Source organism: Gopherus evgoodei, chromosome 5 (assembly GCF_007399415.2).
Source record: "Gopherus evgoodei ecotype Sinaloan lineage chromosome 5, rGopEvg1_v1.p, whole genome shotgun sequence".
Taxonomy (NCBI): Eukaryota; Metazoa; Chordata; order Testudines; family Testudinidae; genus Gopherus; species Gopherus evgoodei.
The window spans coordinates 144,967,884-144,984,596 of record NC_044326.1 but is presented as its reverse complement, the minus strand read 5'-3'; the positions used below and the strand labels follow the sequence as shown (position 1 = coordinate 144,984,596).

General features: G+C 51.3%; 1 protein-coding gene across 1 annotated transcript in view; it reads left to right on the top strand.

Moving 5' to 3' along the window:
- Positions 1-3,747: 3,747 nt before the first annotated feature.
- The window catches only part of LOC115652952 (class I histocompatibility antigen, F10 alpha chain-like), a 48,496-nt gene continuing 35,530 nt past the window's right edge, over positions 3,748-16,713 (top strand). Inside the window, exon 1 of the mRNA XM_030565613.1 lies at positions 3,748-3,887. Within this exon, the coding sequence (XP_030421473.1) occupies positions 3,788-3,887 (100 nt within the window). The 5' untranslated portion in view covers positions 3,748-3,787. The remainder of the gene's footprint in view (positions 3,888-16,713) is intronic.

Genomic DNA, 16,713 nt, shown 5'->3' with positions numbered 1-16,713 from the left:
ACTCCCTTTAGGGGGTAATGGCTCCCTGCCCCCCCAAAACTGTGCCCATGGGTAGGACAGCTCTATGGGGTTACAGTGTAATCACTCCCTACAGAGGGGGTGTGGCCTGAGAAGCCTAATTCATAAAATGCTTGGAGATCCTCACATGACAGACAAGTCACTGAGCTCCATAAAGGCATCACTGGAAGGTCTCAGGCCTGCGTTCAGCAGGAGGTCAGAGTGGATGAGATAACAGTGTCGGGATGCTGGCCATGGGCAGTGGGTGAACAGCTGGCCTGGCCCCAGCCCTTTCTGCGCCAACTGGAGCCCAGCCTCGATTGTGGCTATTGGCCTTTGTCCTACACCCCCAGCCCACCCACTTCATTATGGTCGCTGACATCTTCCCAAGGCTAGAGCCTCTTCCCCAGCACCAGATAGCCGCTTGGCCCCAGCTCCACCCCACCGCATCCTCGGAGCGCCAGGAAACCCCAGCTACTTTCCCCCTGGCTCTCTCCAACCATGCCACCTCCCCTTGCCTTCCTGGAGCAGAGGCACGCAGCTGTCAGGTGGCCGGTCTGGGAGAGGATCTGAGACTGCCCAGCTGCTCCAGGGTGGGGTGGGGAGATGGGTCTGCCTGGCTGCTCCAGGGGCCAGGGGAGGGAAGGGGGGAGATGGGGTTGCCTGGTGCTGGCAGGGCATGCGCTAGGCTTGGGCGGGGAGAGGGGGATCCAGCAGCCAAACAGAAGGGACTGGGGGCACAGGGCAGGGGCCAGGAGTCCGATGGCCATGAAAGAGGCGGGGCCTTGGGGGAAAGGGGCGGGTCTGGGGCTTGCCTCCCCAACCCAAGCCTTCACCCACTGCACATGGTGGGACTCCGGTCTCTACCTGTCTGCTGCAGTCCCTTTACTCCTAAAGGAATTTAAAATTGGTGATGCTTCCACTTGGCTGGGCCCCTGTACACACAAACTCCAGGAATAAACCTATTCTAACACTAATCTGTGGCTTTGGTCTAACTCAGAAATACCAATTATAAATAATATACATCCAATGTACTTGAATTAGACAACACACCTTTATTTAATTTAAAGAAATGGAATAACAGACTAAGATTAAATGTCACTAATTTAAATCCACAGGAGGCAGTTGAATAAAATCAATTCACAAATACAGGATACAACAGTAAATGAAATGTATAACTGGCATTTACACTGCTATCATTTACCCCACCCGGAGCGCACACTCCTCTGGATTTCAGAGTCCTAGACACTTGCATGGGAGCGCTTGGAGATCTGCAGCTGGAGCCAGCACTCTGTAGGTTCTGTGTACCCGTCCAGCCAAGGCAGCAAGCTGCACACCCCTCTGCCGACGGGAGCTGGCCCCACCAAATGTCAGCAGCTCTGGGTCTCGGTTCGATGGAGGGATGCGTTTCCCTCCATTTGGCTGCTGGATCCCACCTGCCCAAGGCTAATGCATCCCTCCCAGAGCCTCTGATGCCTCTCCTCAGACTCAGTTTCTCTGCTGTGCCCCTTCCCTTGTCAGCACTTTCCCAAGCCAGAAGGGGGGTTACTCCCCATTCCTCCCTGCAGGCTCCAAGCACAGCAACAGTCTCTGCTCTGACTGCAGTGAAGCCATCAACAGCCTTTGAGGCAGGGCCGTCCTTAGGATTTATGGGGCCCTGCGCAGTATTATTAAACTGGTGCCCCTATGCCGGATGGCAGCCCAAGCTCACAGCCTGGTGGGGGAGGGGGAGGAGGGACTTGACAGCAAAGGATAATGAGATGCCCAGCCTGCCTCATGGTGGCGGAGAGTCACAGTTCCCCGCAGAGACTTCCATGCCCTCTCCCTCATGCAGAATGGACATGAAGAAAGTACCTAATTAAAAGCACTAAAATTTGGGAATAAAAAATGTCAATCACAGGTTTTTTTATATGCCCTGAAGTTTGTCAGAGATTTATTTGCAAAAACTTCATAGTAAGGGTGAGTCAGCTGTCCTGCTGAATACAACATTACATATAATGGAATACATGATGCAGCTCTTCTCTGTTTTACATTTTCTTCATCAGTATTTCTAAATTGAATTTATATTTTAAATGTACTCAAATCTTAAACCAGCATTCCAGATTACTACATATTTAACTCACTGAAACAAAGACATTCTTTTAAATTAATCAGAGAGGTTTAGTGTGTTCATAACAATGTTCATTGCTTTTAGAAAAAGGGAACAGTAATTTACTTTGTGTGATCTCCATAACAAGAGACGTGGTTATGAAATTTCACCAACTTTAAAAAAAATGTTTCCAAAGATTTTAGGTATAACAAGGATTTTGTCTTACTAAGGTACTGATTTTGCTGGAGGGTTCTTTTAAAACTAGTTTGTCGGATAGTCAGAAGTAAAGAAAGGGAACTCTTTGTCCAGCTATCTGGAAGGGAAGGACTGTTGTCCCTTTAAGGGCTCTCTTCACTGGGGAGTGGGAGGAGAGGTGGTGAAGGGATGGACAGAAAGGACAGGAAGACTTGGAAGCAATTTTTTTTTAACTATGGTAATTAAAATGTGTATTTTAGATAAGGGAGGTCTTTTGAAGGATTTATTTAAAAAACTCTCTGAAGATCCACTCATTTAAGGCTAAAGATAATCGTGCATCTAAAACTCTATGCCAGCATTTTTTAGAAATGTGATTTTATAATCTTCACCAGCTCACTAATGAAATATTTTTAAAGCAAATTTTAAACTAAGGTCCTGTAGACCGACATGTTCTGTGTAAATATTACATTAATGCACAACTGTTTTTGTCAGTAAAGTCAGAAACTGACAGTATAAAAATTTATTTGGGCATAAGCTTTCATGGACATCTGATGAAATGGGTTCTAGTCCACAAAAGCTTATGCCCAAATAATTTGTTAGTCTTTGAGGTGACACAAGGACTCTCCTTGTTTTTGCTGATACAGAGTAACAGGACTACCACTCTGAAACCTGTCAGTATATACCTTGGGGTTGGCAAATGCCTGTTAAATGGCTTTATTACCCCTTGAATGTCTCTTTAACAGTTTCAATGTTGTGCTAATAGGTCTGGCAGGCTGGAGGTTTTTTCACTTTTAACTACTAGATTCCCTCCCAAGGAAGACTCACCAGGCTAGAGCAGCCATCTGTGGGAGCCTGCAGGAAGGGTCAGAACAGGGATAGGAAAACAAGCGGGTGGACACTAAGACCCAGTGATGCCCCAAATTTTCAGGTGACCTACGCAGCTGCCTATGTTGCCTATGCCTAAGGACGGCCCTGCTTTGAGGCTCCCTGCAGCTCAAAGCCCTGGCAGGCTCCAGCAGCAGCTGGCCTGGGGGGTAATAGGCGCCTATATTAGACAAAGCCCCAAATGTCGGGACTGTCCCTGCAATAGCAGGACATCTGGTCAGCCCAGCAGCAGCTCCCGGCAAGACAGAGCTCAACACCAGCCGTGTGGCTCCTCTGTCCCCCCGTCCGAGCACTGCTCGCCCGGGGCATCCTGGGAGTTGTAGTCTCTAGGGCTAGAGTGCAGCACAGCGTCTCCCCAGCTGGGACACTCCCAGCAAAGGTCAGACTGGCCCCTCTAGCAAAGCGGGGGGAGGGGCTACAGGTAATCGCTGCTCTGGTCGTTACAGCCCCGGGGACAAGTTCTCCGCGGCGCCAAACCGCCTCAGAGTTTCGCTTCCCCTGCCCGGCCGGGTCTGCCCAGCGACCGGTGATGCTGGCGGGTCTGCGCGCCGCTATTGGCGGGAGGTTCCCTGGCCTGACTCGGGCGCTGGCAGCGCGCAGGGAAGTTCCCGGGCCGGGTCCATGGGCCGAGTCCTGCCGCGCTGCGGGGCGGCGATGGGCCTGGCGCTGCGCCTACTGCTGCTGCTGCTGGGGGCTGTAGCCCTGCGGGGGGGCCACTCGCGTGAGTATCGGGGTGAGACCCCCGGGGGGGCGGCCGGGCCGGGGGGGGCGGGGAGGGGGGAGCTGGGGGCCGGGGGGGCAGCCGGGCCGGGGGCTGCGGGGAGGGGGGAGCTGGGTGTGGGGGGGGGCGGCCGGGCCGGGGGGGGGCGGGAAGGGGGGAGCTGGGTGTGGGGGGGGCAGCCTGGCCGGGGGGTGCGAGGAGGGGGGAGCTGGGGGCCAGTTCTGGGCTCTGCGTTGAGAGGTGTCGGGATAACCACCCCGCGCTCCCCCCAGCACTGAGCGGTCACTGACAGCGAACACTGACGTTGCCATAGTGACTGGGGGTCCCGCCCCCCTTGTGCCAGGTGCTGTCAGCGGCGCTGCTGGGACAATGTGTGTAGTGGGGGGAGGGGCTGAGAGCCACTGACCCGAACTGTGACCCCTTCATCTAATGCCAACCGCTCCCAGCCGGGGGGTGCGGCACCGTGGGGGCCAGCATGTGTGGGTGCTGCACACACTGACAAGCCCCTCGCAGCCCCGTGAGGTGCTCAGGCTGTGGGGAAATTCCTGGTTCCAGGCTAGGGTGACCTGGTTTTATAGGAATAGTCCTGCTATTTGGGGCTTTTTCTTATACAGGGTCCTGTTACCCCCCACCCCCGTCCTGATTATTCACACTTGGTGTCTGGTCACCTTATTCCAAGTGCTGCCCAGGCTGTTTCATTCCCAGTGTCTCCAAGCAGGGCAGGGCTTTCAGACAGGATTCCTGATTTGCTGGTGGTTAGTGAGAGGGAGTAAATCACCCTCCCCCATAGACCATGGTTAAATGAGGGGAAAAGGCTTCTTGAATCTCTGACCTTTAATGGCTCCCAGAAGGCTCTTCACGCTGGGTTTCACCCCAGTGCCTGGAACTCCTGAGTGTGGCTTGTTCTTGGCTACATACACCAGTCCAGTCACCCCAGGGTCAGTGATGGGACATGTCTGTAATGGAGACAAGTCTAATCAGAAGTGTCAGTTTAGGGAGGGGATGTGTCTGGTCTCTAGCAATGTGGCCAAGGCAAGGGAAGAGGTTAGAGCCCCAGGATCTTTGCATTGATCAGGTCTCAGGCCATGTCTACACTTACAGTTTTGCAGCGCTGGTAGTTACAGCTGTGTTTGTACAGCTGTGTAGGGCCAGCGCTGCAGTGTGGCCACACTGACAGCTACGAGCGCTGCATTGTGGCCACGTTTGCTGCACTTGCAGCGCTGTTGGGAGTGGTGCATTGTGGGCAGCTATCCCACAGAGCACCTCGTCCCATTTTGGCGCTGTGGCTTGTGGGAAGGGGAAGGAAGTGTGCAGGTCTTTCCGCTTCCTGTTCCAACGCCCCGTGGTGCTTTGCTACACATTCCGAGCAGTTTGGCGGCATTGTGAGTCTGCAGCGCGATTTATGCGATTTTTGTTACAAATGGAGCCTGAGCTGCTGAGGACCTTGCTGATGAATGCTACCAGCACATCACACATGGCAGTGGAGCTATTCCTTCAGCTGCAAAGTGACAGTGAGGAGTCAGACGATGATATTGAAAAGCCTGACGCTCAAGACACTCAATTGCTTGTGGCAGTAACAGACGTGCTTAGCACCATGGACCGGCGCCTTTGGGCTCGGGAAACCAGCACTCAGTGGTGGGATCACATCGTCCTGCAAGCATGGGATGATGAGCAGTGGCTGCAGAACTTTCAGATGAGAAAAGCCACTTTCATGGGACTGTGTGCTGAGCTCGCCCCTACCCTGCGGCGCAGGGACACGAGATTGAGAGCTGCCCTGCCAGTGGAGAAGCGGGTGGCTATTGCAATCTGGAAGCTGGCAACTCCAGACAGCTACCGATCGGTGGCGAACCAGTTTGGAGTGGGAAAGTCCACCATTGGAATGGTGCTGATGCAAGTTTGCACAGCCATTAATCGCACCCTGCTAAGAAGAACTGTGACTTTGGGGAACGTGCAGGACATTGTGGATGGCTTTGCACAAATGCGTTTCCCTAACTGTGGAGGGGCAATAGATGGGATGCATATTCCTATTCTGTCCCCACCCCACCTTGCATCAGAGTACGTTAATCGCAAGGGGTATTTCTCCATGGTTCTGCAAGCGCTTGTGGATCACCATGGGCGTTTCACTGACATTTACTCAGGATGGCCTGGAAAGGTGCATGATGCACGCATCTTTCGGAACAGTGCCCTGTTCAGGAAGCTGAGGGCCGAGACTTTTTTCCCAGACCGCAAGATCACAGTAGGGGACGTCGAAATGCCCACTGTGATCCTTGGAGACCCCGCTTACCCCTTAATGCCATGGCTCATGAAACCGTATACAGGGAAGCTTGACAGGAGCAAGGACCGATTCAACTACAGGCTGAGCCGGTGCAGAATGACTGTGGAGTGTGCTTTTGGCAGTTTGAAAGGGCGCTGGAGGTGTCTTTATGGGAAGCTAGATTTGGGAGAAAGCAGCATATCCGCTATTATATCCGCGTGTTGTACCCTCCATAATATTTGTGAAGGGAAGAGTGAGAGATTCAGTGAGGAATGGACCTCCGAGGTTCGACGCCTAGAGGATGAATTTGCGCAGCCAGAGAGCAGGGCTACTAGAGAGGCCCAGGAAAGGGCTTCAAGGATTAGGGATGCCTTAAGGGAGCAATTTGATGCTGAGAGCCAACAGTAATATTTGGTGCCTTTGCTTTGCTCCTTTCTACCTTGGGGTACAATATTTACCACTTCCTGCAATAATAAACGTATTGTAAAAGCCATAAAATCCTTTATTCAAAGTACAGTACATAAAAGGCCAGGGGGGTTAGGGTGGTGGACTGTACATTCAGAGGTTTGAATATGTCCTGTTTGGATTACTGTTCAATGTCTGCTGCACTTCAGGATTATTATGCTGCAGAGTAATGGGGGTGGAGTGCACGGGGTAAGAATTGTAGTTATCAGGGCTGGTAGGTGATCGTACAGGTGTTGGGGGCAGCTGGGGGTAATAAGAAACTGGCTGCTGGAGAAAGGTGTTTTGTGCAAATACTGGGGAACAAGAAAGAGAGCTTTGGGAGAGGTGTGGGTTACCACGGTACAGATCTGCCTGCATGGCTACGAGAGACTCGAAAGAGTCAGTTTGGCGAGCCAGGAGGCTTATCAGGTGCTTTGAGGTTTTTTTGATAGCCAATTCCTTTCTCCTGCTTTCTGTTTGCCTCCACTCATACATTTTCTCTCTCCATTCCTGCGTCTTCCTACTTTCTCTGTTGTAGTGACTCATAACTGCTTTGATCAATTCTTTTGATTTTCGCGGATTTTTTTCTCAAGTTCTGCAAGCGACGTGAGGCCGGTGATCCGGCTAAGGTCACTAAAAAAACCATAGATAGAAACATGTAATACACAGAGGCTACATTGTTTATTATCACACAGTGAAGGAGTTTTTAGACTTTTTGTAGCATCCTTCCCACATACCTAACATAACACAGAGAGGCCAGGGAAGTGAAGGCATGGCGAGCAATGGGGTGAGTGTTTCTGCCCCGACTGCACTTGGGAGGAGGAATTGACCGATGGGTCACTGGGGTTTATCTGCACTGGGTACAGGAGGTAGCTGGTGTCCTGCACAGGGGACAGTAGTGAGCAGGAAGGTGGTGAGCTGCTGGCGGGGGCGGTCCGCGTAAATGCCGGTCTGCTGGTGGGGGGGGGGAAAACGCACCGCGGGGCTGGCTGCCTGCTGGAAAGGAGGGGGGGGAACCGTAGCTCACCGCGGGACTGGCTGCCTGCTGGAAAGGGGGGGTGGAGACCGGAGCGCGCCGCGGGGCTGGCTGCCTCCTGGAAAGGGGGGTGGAGACCGTAGCTCACCGCGGGACTGGCTGCCTGCTGGAAAGGAGGGGTGGAGACCGGAGCGTGCCGCGGGGCTGGCTGCCTGCTGGAAAGTGGGGGTGGAGACCGGAGCGCGCCGCGGGGCTGGCTGCCTGCTGGAAAAGGGGGGTGGAGACCGTAGCTCACCGCGGGGCTGGCTGCCTGCTGGAAAGGGGGGGTGGAGACCGGAGCGCGCCGCGGGGCTGGCTGCCTGCTGGAAAGGAGGGGGGGAGACCGGGGCGCACCGCGGGGTTGGCTACATGCTGGAAGGGGATGGGGAGACCGGAACGCACCGCGGGGCTGGGGGGGGACCGCGAACCTGGCTCCCTGCACTCAAGTATCCCTAAATTCTCAACAGGGTTTCCTACTGCCAGATATATCACTGCTGCGTGTTACCTGGGAAGAGAGGGAGGGTCTTCTACAGCAATGTGGATTCCGCCCTGGCCCGTATGCAGCTTGCCTGTGTGCAGCCATGGTCCCCCCACCCCTCGCTGCACAGTGGATCGGACGAGTTAGCCTGACCGGGACAAGGACCACGGTGGCTCTCCCTATAAACTTGCGAAAGCACATTGCCCACGCTCTGGCTGCAACTTTTCAAGAGATTACCGAGGCAGATTACAGAGACGTGATAGAGCAAATCAATGGGCTATTCCACGTTTAGGCATGCATGCAGGCAGCCATAACCCCAACCGTCCTCTCCCAAAACATAAAAATCTGCTTACCCGGAACACGCTCCTTTGCTTCTTCCTCACCAGCAACTTCCAGCTGCTGTGACTGGCTAGCCTCCTCCTGGCTTGAGAAGAGCTCCTGGCTGCATGCCTCCTGGGACTCTGGGGTGTCTCCCTCCACCCCAGTAGGCTCACTCTCCGCTTCCTCTACACCCTCCCCCACTTCTCCCTGCTCTGAACTCTCCATCGTGCTCCTAGGATTGGCAGTGGGGTCACACCCAAGTATGGCATCCAGCTCCTTGTAAAAACGGCAGGTTGTGGGGGCAGCTCCTGAGCGGCGATTTCACTCACGGGCTTTGCAGTAAGCACTCCTCAGCTCTTTTATTTTGACCCTGCACTGCAACGCGTCCCGTTCATGGCCCCTTCTCAGCAAGGACTGTGATATCTGCCCATAGGTATCATAATTTCTCTGGCTGGAGCGCAGCTGTGCTTGCACAGCTTCCTCACCCCAAACACTGATGAGGTCCTGCAGCTCGGAACTGTTCCATGCTGGGGCTCACCTGGGGTGTGGAGGCATGGTCGCTGATTGATTGAATGATTGATTGCACTCCACACCTGGCTGAGCAAACAGGAAGGGGATTTTTAAAATTCCCGGGGCATTTAAAGGTGGAGTCAGCTGAGCCCAGGGCAGTGGAATGTGCATGATTACCAGAGAGGCTTCTAAGGTATGCTGGGATACCTCCTTATACCCCGGAGGTCAATAAAAGCGCTGGTGGGCGTCCACACTTGCTGACCCAGCGCTGGAATTCCTACACCCGAGGCTCGACCGGGTGTACAGCCAGCGCTGCAACCAGGGAGTTGCAGCACTGGCCGTGCTTGGCAAGTGTGGACACATCCTAAGTTGCAGCGCTGTAACCCCCTCACCAGCGCTGCAACTTTCTAGTGTAGCCATGGCCTTAGTTTGGGTGCAGCTCCGGTTGCAGAGTGTGGAACAACTGCTGTGTTTGTGCTGTTGGGACCTCCTGTGACTGCCGGATAAAGAGCTTCAGGTGCCAGTAAGGTGGGGAGGGGCAGGCACATCAGGCTTTTCCTAGCATGGACTTGAATCTTCCATGGCCCCAGTCTTGGCCCAGAGTTCTCCCTGCAGCAGCAGCTCAGACCCCAGGGAGCTCAGCAGCCCTTATCCAGCTGGGTGAGGCTGTGGGTTGGCTTGGTTTGACATAAACAGGGTTAGGCCCAGTGCAGCCTAGCCCTGCGGGGTTGAGTCAGGGGCCAGGAACGAAAGCAGGGAAGTGAGGGGGGTGCATGTGTCAGATTATCCTTGCAGCAGTGAGACAGGAGGCCCCCATCTCGGGTTCACTCCCAGTCCCAGTGTAACTCCAGTGGTGCAGAGCTTTGGCCTAGGGCCTGCAGTGTGTGTGGGGGCAGAGAAGGATGGTGATGATGATCAGAGAAGGTCTGGGCCAAGCTCACATTCTCACTGGTTGGTTTGGCTTTTTTAATGTGTTACATCCAGCACCAGCTCCCGTCCGTGCCTGGCTGGGCCTTTGTTGAAAGAAAAATCCTCTGTGCTCATTATATTACAGGTGACCTGAGAAGGGGGAAATAGCGTGTCCATTTCTGTTGCTTCCTACGGGATAGCAAAAAGGCCCAAAAAGGTTTTTTCCCCTCCTTGTTTTATTTTGTCTCATCTGCCCTGTTTTGCTGGTGTTCTCCTTGGAGTACCAGAGACTTGCAGTGGGAATTCTCAGTCCTCAAATGAAGGGCCACAGGGTATTGAGTCTTTACCAAGGACAGCTTTTCTTTCTTCTGCTCGGCAGGTGCTTGGTTTAAACAGGCCTTTGCTACACACAAATTTGCTCTGGTTTAGTTAAAAAAATGTAGTTAAATGAGTGCAAACCCCTTGGTAGACCCTTGTATATTGGCATAATCTTTTTTCAGTTTACCTTAAACTGATTTCCCAGTAACGTAACCTGAACTGAAAAAAACTTCTCTTACATCGGAATACAAATGTCCAATTTAACTGAATCACTTATGTTTAGTTATACTGGTGCAACTCTCCATGTGGACAAGGCCTAACAGACTTAAGGTAAACAGAAAAAAGCCATTCTCAAACTGGAAAAGGAGTGTCCACAGAACAACTTGCACTGGTTTAACTAAGCCAGTTTAACTCACACCGTAATTTAAACTGGTGTGAATTTGCATGTTGAGAAGGCCAAGGTGTTAACAATGAAGTTCAAACAGGTGGAATAAACGTTTTTGGGCTGGTCTACGTGCAGTGTTTGTACCACTTTTGTACAGTTTGAAACAATCCTAGCTAAGGACTTGTCTACACTGGCAATTCACAGTGCAGTAACTTGCTGGCTCAGGAGGGTGAAAAATCACCCCCTGAGCGCAGCAAGTTTCAGCATTGTAAAGCACCAGCGTAGACAGGCTTCAGCCTGGTTTACCAGGAGCTCTGGGAGAGCTCTCTCCCCAGTGCTCGCAGGTGACCACACTGTCAGGTCAAAGCACGGCCGTGGGAATGCTCCTGCGGCAGCACTTTGAACTGTCTAGTGTAGACTTAGCATAATTCACCACTTGGGCTACATCTCCACTGCTCACCTGACAGCTACAAGGCACTCAGTGTAGCTGCTCTTCTTCAGCAGGAGAGAGGGACACGCTGACAAAATAAAACCACCCTCAACGAGAGGTGACGGTTGTGTTGACAAAGCGCTGTCCACACCAGCACTTTTCATTGGTAACACTTTTGTTGGTCAGGGTGTTTTTTTCACACTCCTGTGTATCAAAAATTTTACCGATGAAAGTGCAGTTCAGATATAGCCTTAGTGTGGACACAGTTATACTCAAGGCTTAAATTGCTATCGACTATTTCCTGGATTCCCCCATGTTTCCCCTCTCTGTTCCCCCATTCTACAGCATCAGGCTGGAGTCAAGATCTGAAAATATTTACCTGTGCTCCGCTTTGAACAGCTCCGGCTGAATTTAAGCCCTGGTTATACTCATACAGATTGTTCCCCTTCATTTACAGCAATAAGCTACGCTGGTGTAAAGCATGGCTGTACCGATAGAACTGCACTCGCACTAGGGGGTTATTTAACTATTTTGGTAAAAAGAAACAAACAAGAAAACTTAAATAGTTAAAAGCAGAATAAAAACCGGGTAGAGGTGGCATCAGCATAGGGTTGCCAACCTTCCAGGATTGTCCTGGAGTCTCTAGGAATTAAAGATTATGTCATGTGATGAAACATCCGAGAATACGTCCAACCAAAACTGGCAATTAGAATGATGTAATTGGTTCGGGGCAGGGACTGTGACTTGCTGTGTCTGTACAACACCCAGTACAATGGAGCCCCAGCATGATTAAAGCTAGAATGTGCTACCAAGACATGAAATAATAATTCCTTCCCCTCTCATTTTCTCGGGTTACACGTCCGCCTCTCAAGTTCTCCAGCTACAGAGTTCTCATTCTCAGGTTGGGTGCAGCAAATCAGATACTTTATCTCTAGCAATTGCATGGAGGAAGAGAGCTAAACAGGTCTCTCTCCAGGTAAACAATTACAGCAAGCATTTATATTTTTGTTACAGACAATAATGAGCAGCAAAGAGTCCTGTGGCATCTTATAGACTAACAGACATTTTGGAGCATGAGCTTTCGTGGGTGAATACCCACTTCGTCAGATGCATGTAGTGGAAATATCCAGGGGCAGGTATATATATTCAGGCAAGCTAGAGATAATGAGGTAGTTCAATCAGGGAGGATGAGGCCCTGTTCTAGCAGTTGAGGTGTGAAAACGAAGGGAGGAGAAGCTGGTTCTGTAATTGGCAAGCCATTCACAGTCTTTGTTTAATCCAGACTAACACAGCTACCCCTCTGATACTTGACAATAATGAGCAACAGCTGCATTTTTTTTTATACGTAGGTCGTCCTGATATCTTATTTTTCTCACCTCTATTTAGACCAGGGGTAGGCAACATATGGCACGGGTGCCAAAGGCGGCACACGAGCTAGTTTTCAGTGGCACTTGCATTGCCCAGGTCCTGGCCACCGGTCCGGGGGGCTCTACATCTTAATTTAATTTTAAATCAAGCTTCTTAAACATTTAAAAACCCTTATTTACTTTACATACAACAATCATTTAGTTATATATTATAGACATAGAAAGAGACCTTCTAAAAGTATTAAAATATGTTACTGGCACACAAAACTTTAAATTAGAGTGAATAAATGAAGACCCGGCACACCACTTCAGAAAGGTTTCCAACCCCTGATTTAGACTATAGTCTACATTCCATACTTATCTAACACAAGGTCACAATTTCTCACACAGTTCTTTCCCATTCGCCTCAGACAATCCTTGCTTCTACAAGTCTCACGTTATTAGGGTTACAGCTAGCCTGACTCTTGCTCGTAGAAGGGACTGTATGCATTGAAATTCCCTTCACATCCCTGTCAATTCTTTCTCTGCTTCCACACCATAGAGTCTTTCACGCAAAACAGAGCCAACAAGGTAGGGATTTCTAGTGGGGAAGAGCAGGCCAAAAAAAGTAAAGCTACCAGCCTTGTTATCGTCGCATTGTTATTTATTATTATTTCATAGCAGCACGCAGGTGCCTCAGTCCTGGTCCTGGACCTCACATTGCCACATGCTGTACAGGTACAAAACAAAATACAGTCCCATCGAAGTATAAGACAGGAGACAACAGATGGATGTAGACGGATGGGGGATTATAAGGAGCCAGCACTGGACAGCGTGACAGGCTATGGTCTCAGAGTACCAATGGCCTAACGGTTATCTAAGTTTCTACGCACCCTGGCAAAGGAGGACATTGAGGAGGGTTTTGGAGGATGAGGTAGTTTTGCAGCCATTTACCAGGAGCTCCTCCCAGGCATGAGGGGCAAGATGGGACAAAAGGGGGCTTTTTTGAAAATGTAAAAAGTGGATGATGAAGACCGGGATCGTGTGCAGATCAGAGGTGAGAGTCGACATTTTGGTAGCAAATGAGAGTTGACAGGTCAGGTGGGGTTAGGCTGTGAAAGGCCTCACAGCTGAAATCAGGCAGTTTATATTTGATGCAGTGGAGAAGGAGGAGCCAGTGGAGGGAGGCAAAGAGAGAGGTGATGTGATCAGATCAGTGGGCTAGGAAGTGATCTTTTCAGCATCTTCTGAATGGATCTAAGCAGGATGAGCCTGCATTTGTCAAGACCAGAGAAAAGGATGTTGCAGCAGTCGAGACATGAGATGCTGAGAGCGTGGAGCAGAGTTTTAGCAGTGGGGGTGGACAGGAAAGGCCACATCTTAGAGAGGTTCTGCAGAAAGAGTCAGCAAAATTTAGAAATAACCTGGATGCAGGGCCATCCTTACCTATATGCAAAATATGCAGCTGCATAGGGCATCAGGAAATTTGGGGCACTACATTGCCTGGTGCCCTGCACAGGTGTGTGCTGCTCCAGCCCCAGCCCTTCCTCTTCCCGCCCCTGCTCCCCTGAGCTGTGCAGCAGGGCTGGGCCTGCACCCACCGGTGGTGGGAGATGCAGCGACTTGGCCCCAGCCGCGCCACCGGTGAGCGCTGGGGTGTGGTTCCTCACCTTCCCCCCAAGCCAGCTGTTCCCCACAGAGGCCTGGATCTAGCCTCCTCACTTCCTCCCCCCACAGAAGCCTGGAGCCCCCCACGCACACCCTGTAGAGCCCCAGAATAGCTGGGGACGTTCCTGCCTGGATATGAGGACCTAGAGAGAGATGTCAAAGATGACACCCAGGTTACGGACCTAAGTGACAGGCAGGATGGTGGCATTATCCATAGTGACTGACAAAGGAGGTAGCAAGGAGGTCTTGTGGGGAAGATTGAGAACTCTATTTTCACCACATGGAGCTTGAGCTGATGACGAGAGAGCCACAAGATGACGTCAGAGAGACAGGCCAAGATTGTAGTTTGGACAGAAAGAGACAAGTCTGGAGTGGATAGGTAAATCTGTGAGATGGTAGTTGAATTTGTCTTTGCAGATGACTTTGCCCAGAGATAAGTGTTACCTGAAATTGGGTCAGCTAGTAAGCTTAGAGAGGACTAATGACCCACTGGAGTTTAGCACGTTTATTATATTGATAGCTAAGCTCAAAAGAAGGTGGAGGGCGGGTGTCACACTCATACTCGCATACTCATGCTCCCAGGACAGCCATGGCACTGGAGATGTCAGAATCCTTCAAGGTAAGTGTCCCACATCGTTGCGATGGATGGTGCATTGAAGGTAAGTCTTCCCAAGGCACGATGAAATGCAGCGTAGCGAACCACTGGCCAGGCAGTCCAGGCGAAGGGCCTCGATGGGAAGTACAAGCTTGTGAGTGCGCTGCCGAGCACATGGCCCCTTTCCCTTTTAAGGGCCTGCACCTCATGGCCTGTGACTAGAGATGACTTGGCTGCATCTGGTTGGTCACACTCCACCTCAGCCAGTGTCCATGCATTGGGTGTGTGAGTGCTGCCTAATTGGAGTCCCAGACATCTTGTCTATCTAGGAGCTCTTCTGATCTTTCAGCTGTTTAAGCAGCCCATTCATCCTACAAGCATTCCAGGAGGGAGAGGTGGGGGAAAACCACTTCACAGGTGTTCAAAGAGGGAGAGGAGACAAGGGAGGAGGGGGGTGTAACAGACCTTTTGAGCATACAGGTTATACAGAGCATATGGATCACTGCTGCTCCTACAACAATAAGATGTAGACGGAGAAGAGAAGGGGACCAAGGACGGAACCCTGGTGGGGACAGAGCCCCACTGAGGACTGGAGGGGGGATGAGGAAGATCCTCTGATGAACATGGTGAAGGACTGATTAGAGAGGTCAGAGGGGACAGAGTTAAGGAAGCCAAGGAGGACAAGATTTTAAGAAGATCGGTGAATGGTGTCAGGCGGCTGGCAAGCCAAGAAGGGTGAGGGTGGAGCGCTGAGTCTGAGTGCTAGCTAGGAAAAAGCATTACAGACTTTGACAGGAGCAATTTCTGTGGAGCGCAAGGCATGAAAGTCTAGCCTGGTCTACACTACGCGTTTAAACCAATTTTAGCAGCGTTAAACTGATTTAACGCTGTACCCGTCCACACTACGAGGCCTTTTATATCGAAATAAAGGGCTCTTTAAATTGGTTTCTCTACTCCTCCCCAACAAGAGGAGTAGCGCTAAAATTGGTATTACCATATCGGATTAGGGTTAGTGTGGCTGCAAATCGACGGTATTGGCCTCTGGGTGGTATCCCACGGTGCACCACTGTGACTGCTCTGGACAGCAATCTGAACTCGGATGCAGTGGCCAAGTAGACAGGAAAAGCCCTGCGAACTTTTTAATTTCATTTCCTGTTTGGCCAGCGTGGAGCTCTGATCAGCACAGGTGACCACGCAGAGCTCATCAGCACAGGTAGCAATGCTGTCTCCTGAGAATCGAAAAAAAGCTCCAGCATGGACCGACACGGGAGGTACTGGATCTGATCGCTATATGGGGAGAGGATTCAGTGCTAACAGAACTCCGTTCCAAAAGATGAAATGAAAAAATATTTGAAAAAATTTCCAAAGCTGTGATGGAAAAAGGCCACAGCAGGGACTCAGTGCAGTGCAGAGTGAAATTTAAGGAGCTCAGACACACCTACCAGAAAACCAAAGCAGCAAACGGAAGGTCCGGGTCAGGGCTGAAAACATGCCACTTCTACACTGAGCTGCATGCAATTCTAGGGGGCTGCGCCACCACTACCCCTCCTTGTCCGTGGATTCCGAGGTGGGGGTTATAATCTCAACCATGGCTGAGGATTCTGCGGAGGGGGAAGATGAGGAGGAGGAGGCGGAGGAGGAGGAGGAAGAGAAGGACGACCTTGCAGAGAGCACACAGCACTCCGTTAGCCCCAACAGCCAGGAGCTTTTTGTGACCCAGACGGAATTACCCTCCCAGTCCTCCCAAGCCACTAGCCCAGACAGTGAAGCCATGGAAGCGACCTCTGGTGAGTGTACCTTTGTAAATATAAAACATGGTTTAAAAGCAAGCGTTTTTTAATGACTGATTTGCCATGAAGGCTTGGGATGCATTCGCGGCCAGTAAAGTTACTGGAAAAGTTTAACATGTCTGGGGATGGAGCGGAAATCCTCCAGGGACATCTCTATGAAACGCTCCTGGAGGTATTCCAAAAACCTTTGCAGAAGGTTTCTGGGCAAGGCAGCCTTGTTCCATCCACCATGGGGGAGGGATAGCTCAGGGGTTTGAGCATTGGCCTACTAAACCCAGGGTTGTGAGTTCAATCCCTGAGGGGGCCATTAAGGGAACTGGGGTAAAAATCTGGGGATGGTCCTGCTTGGAGCAGGGGGTTGGA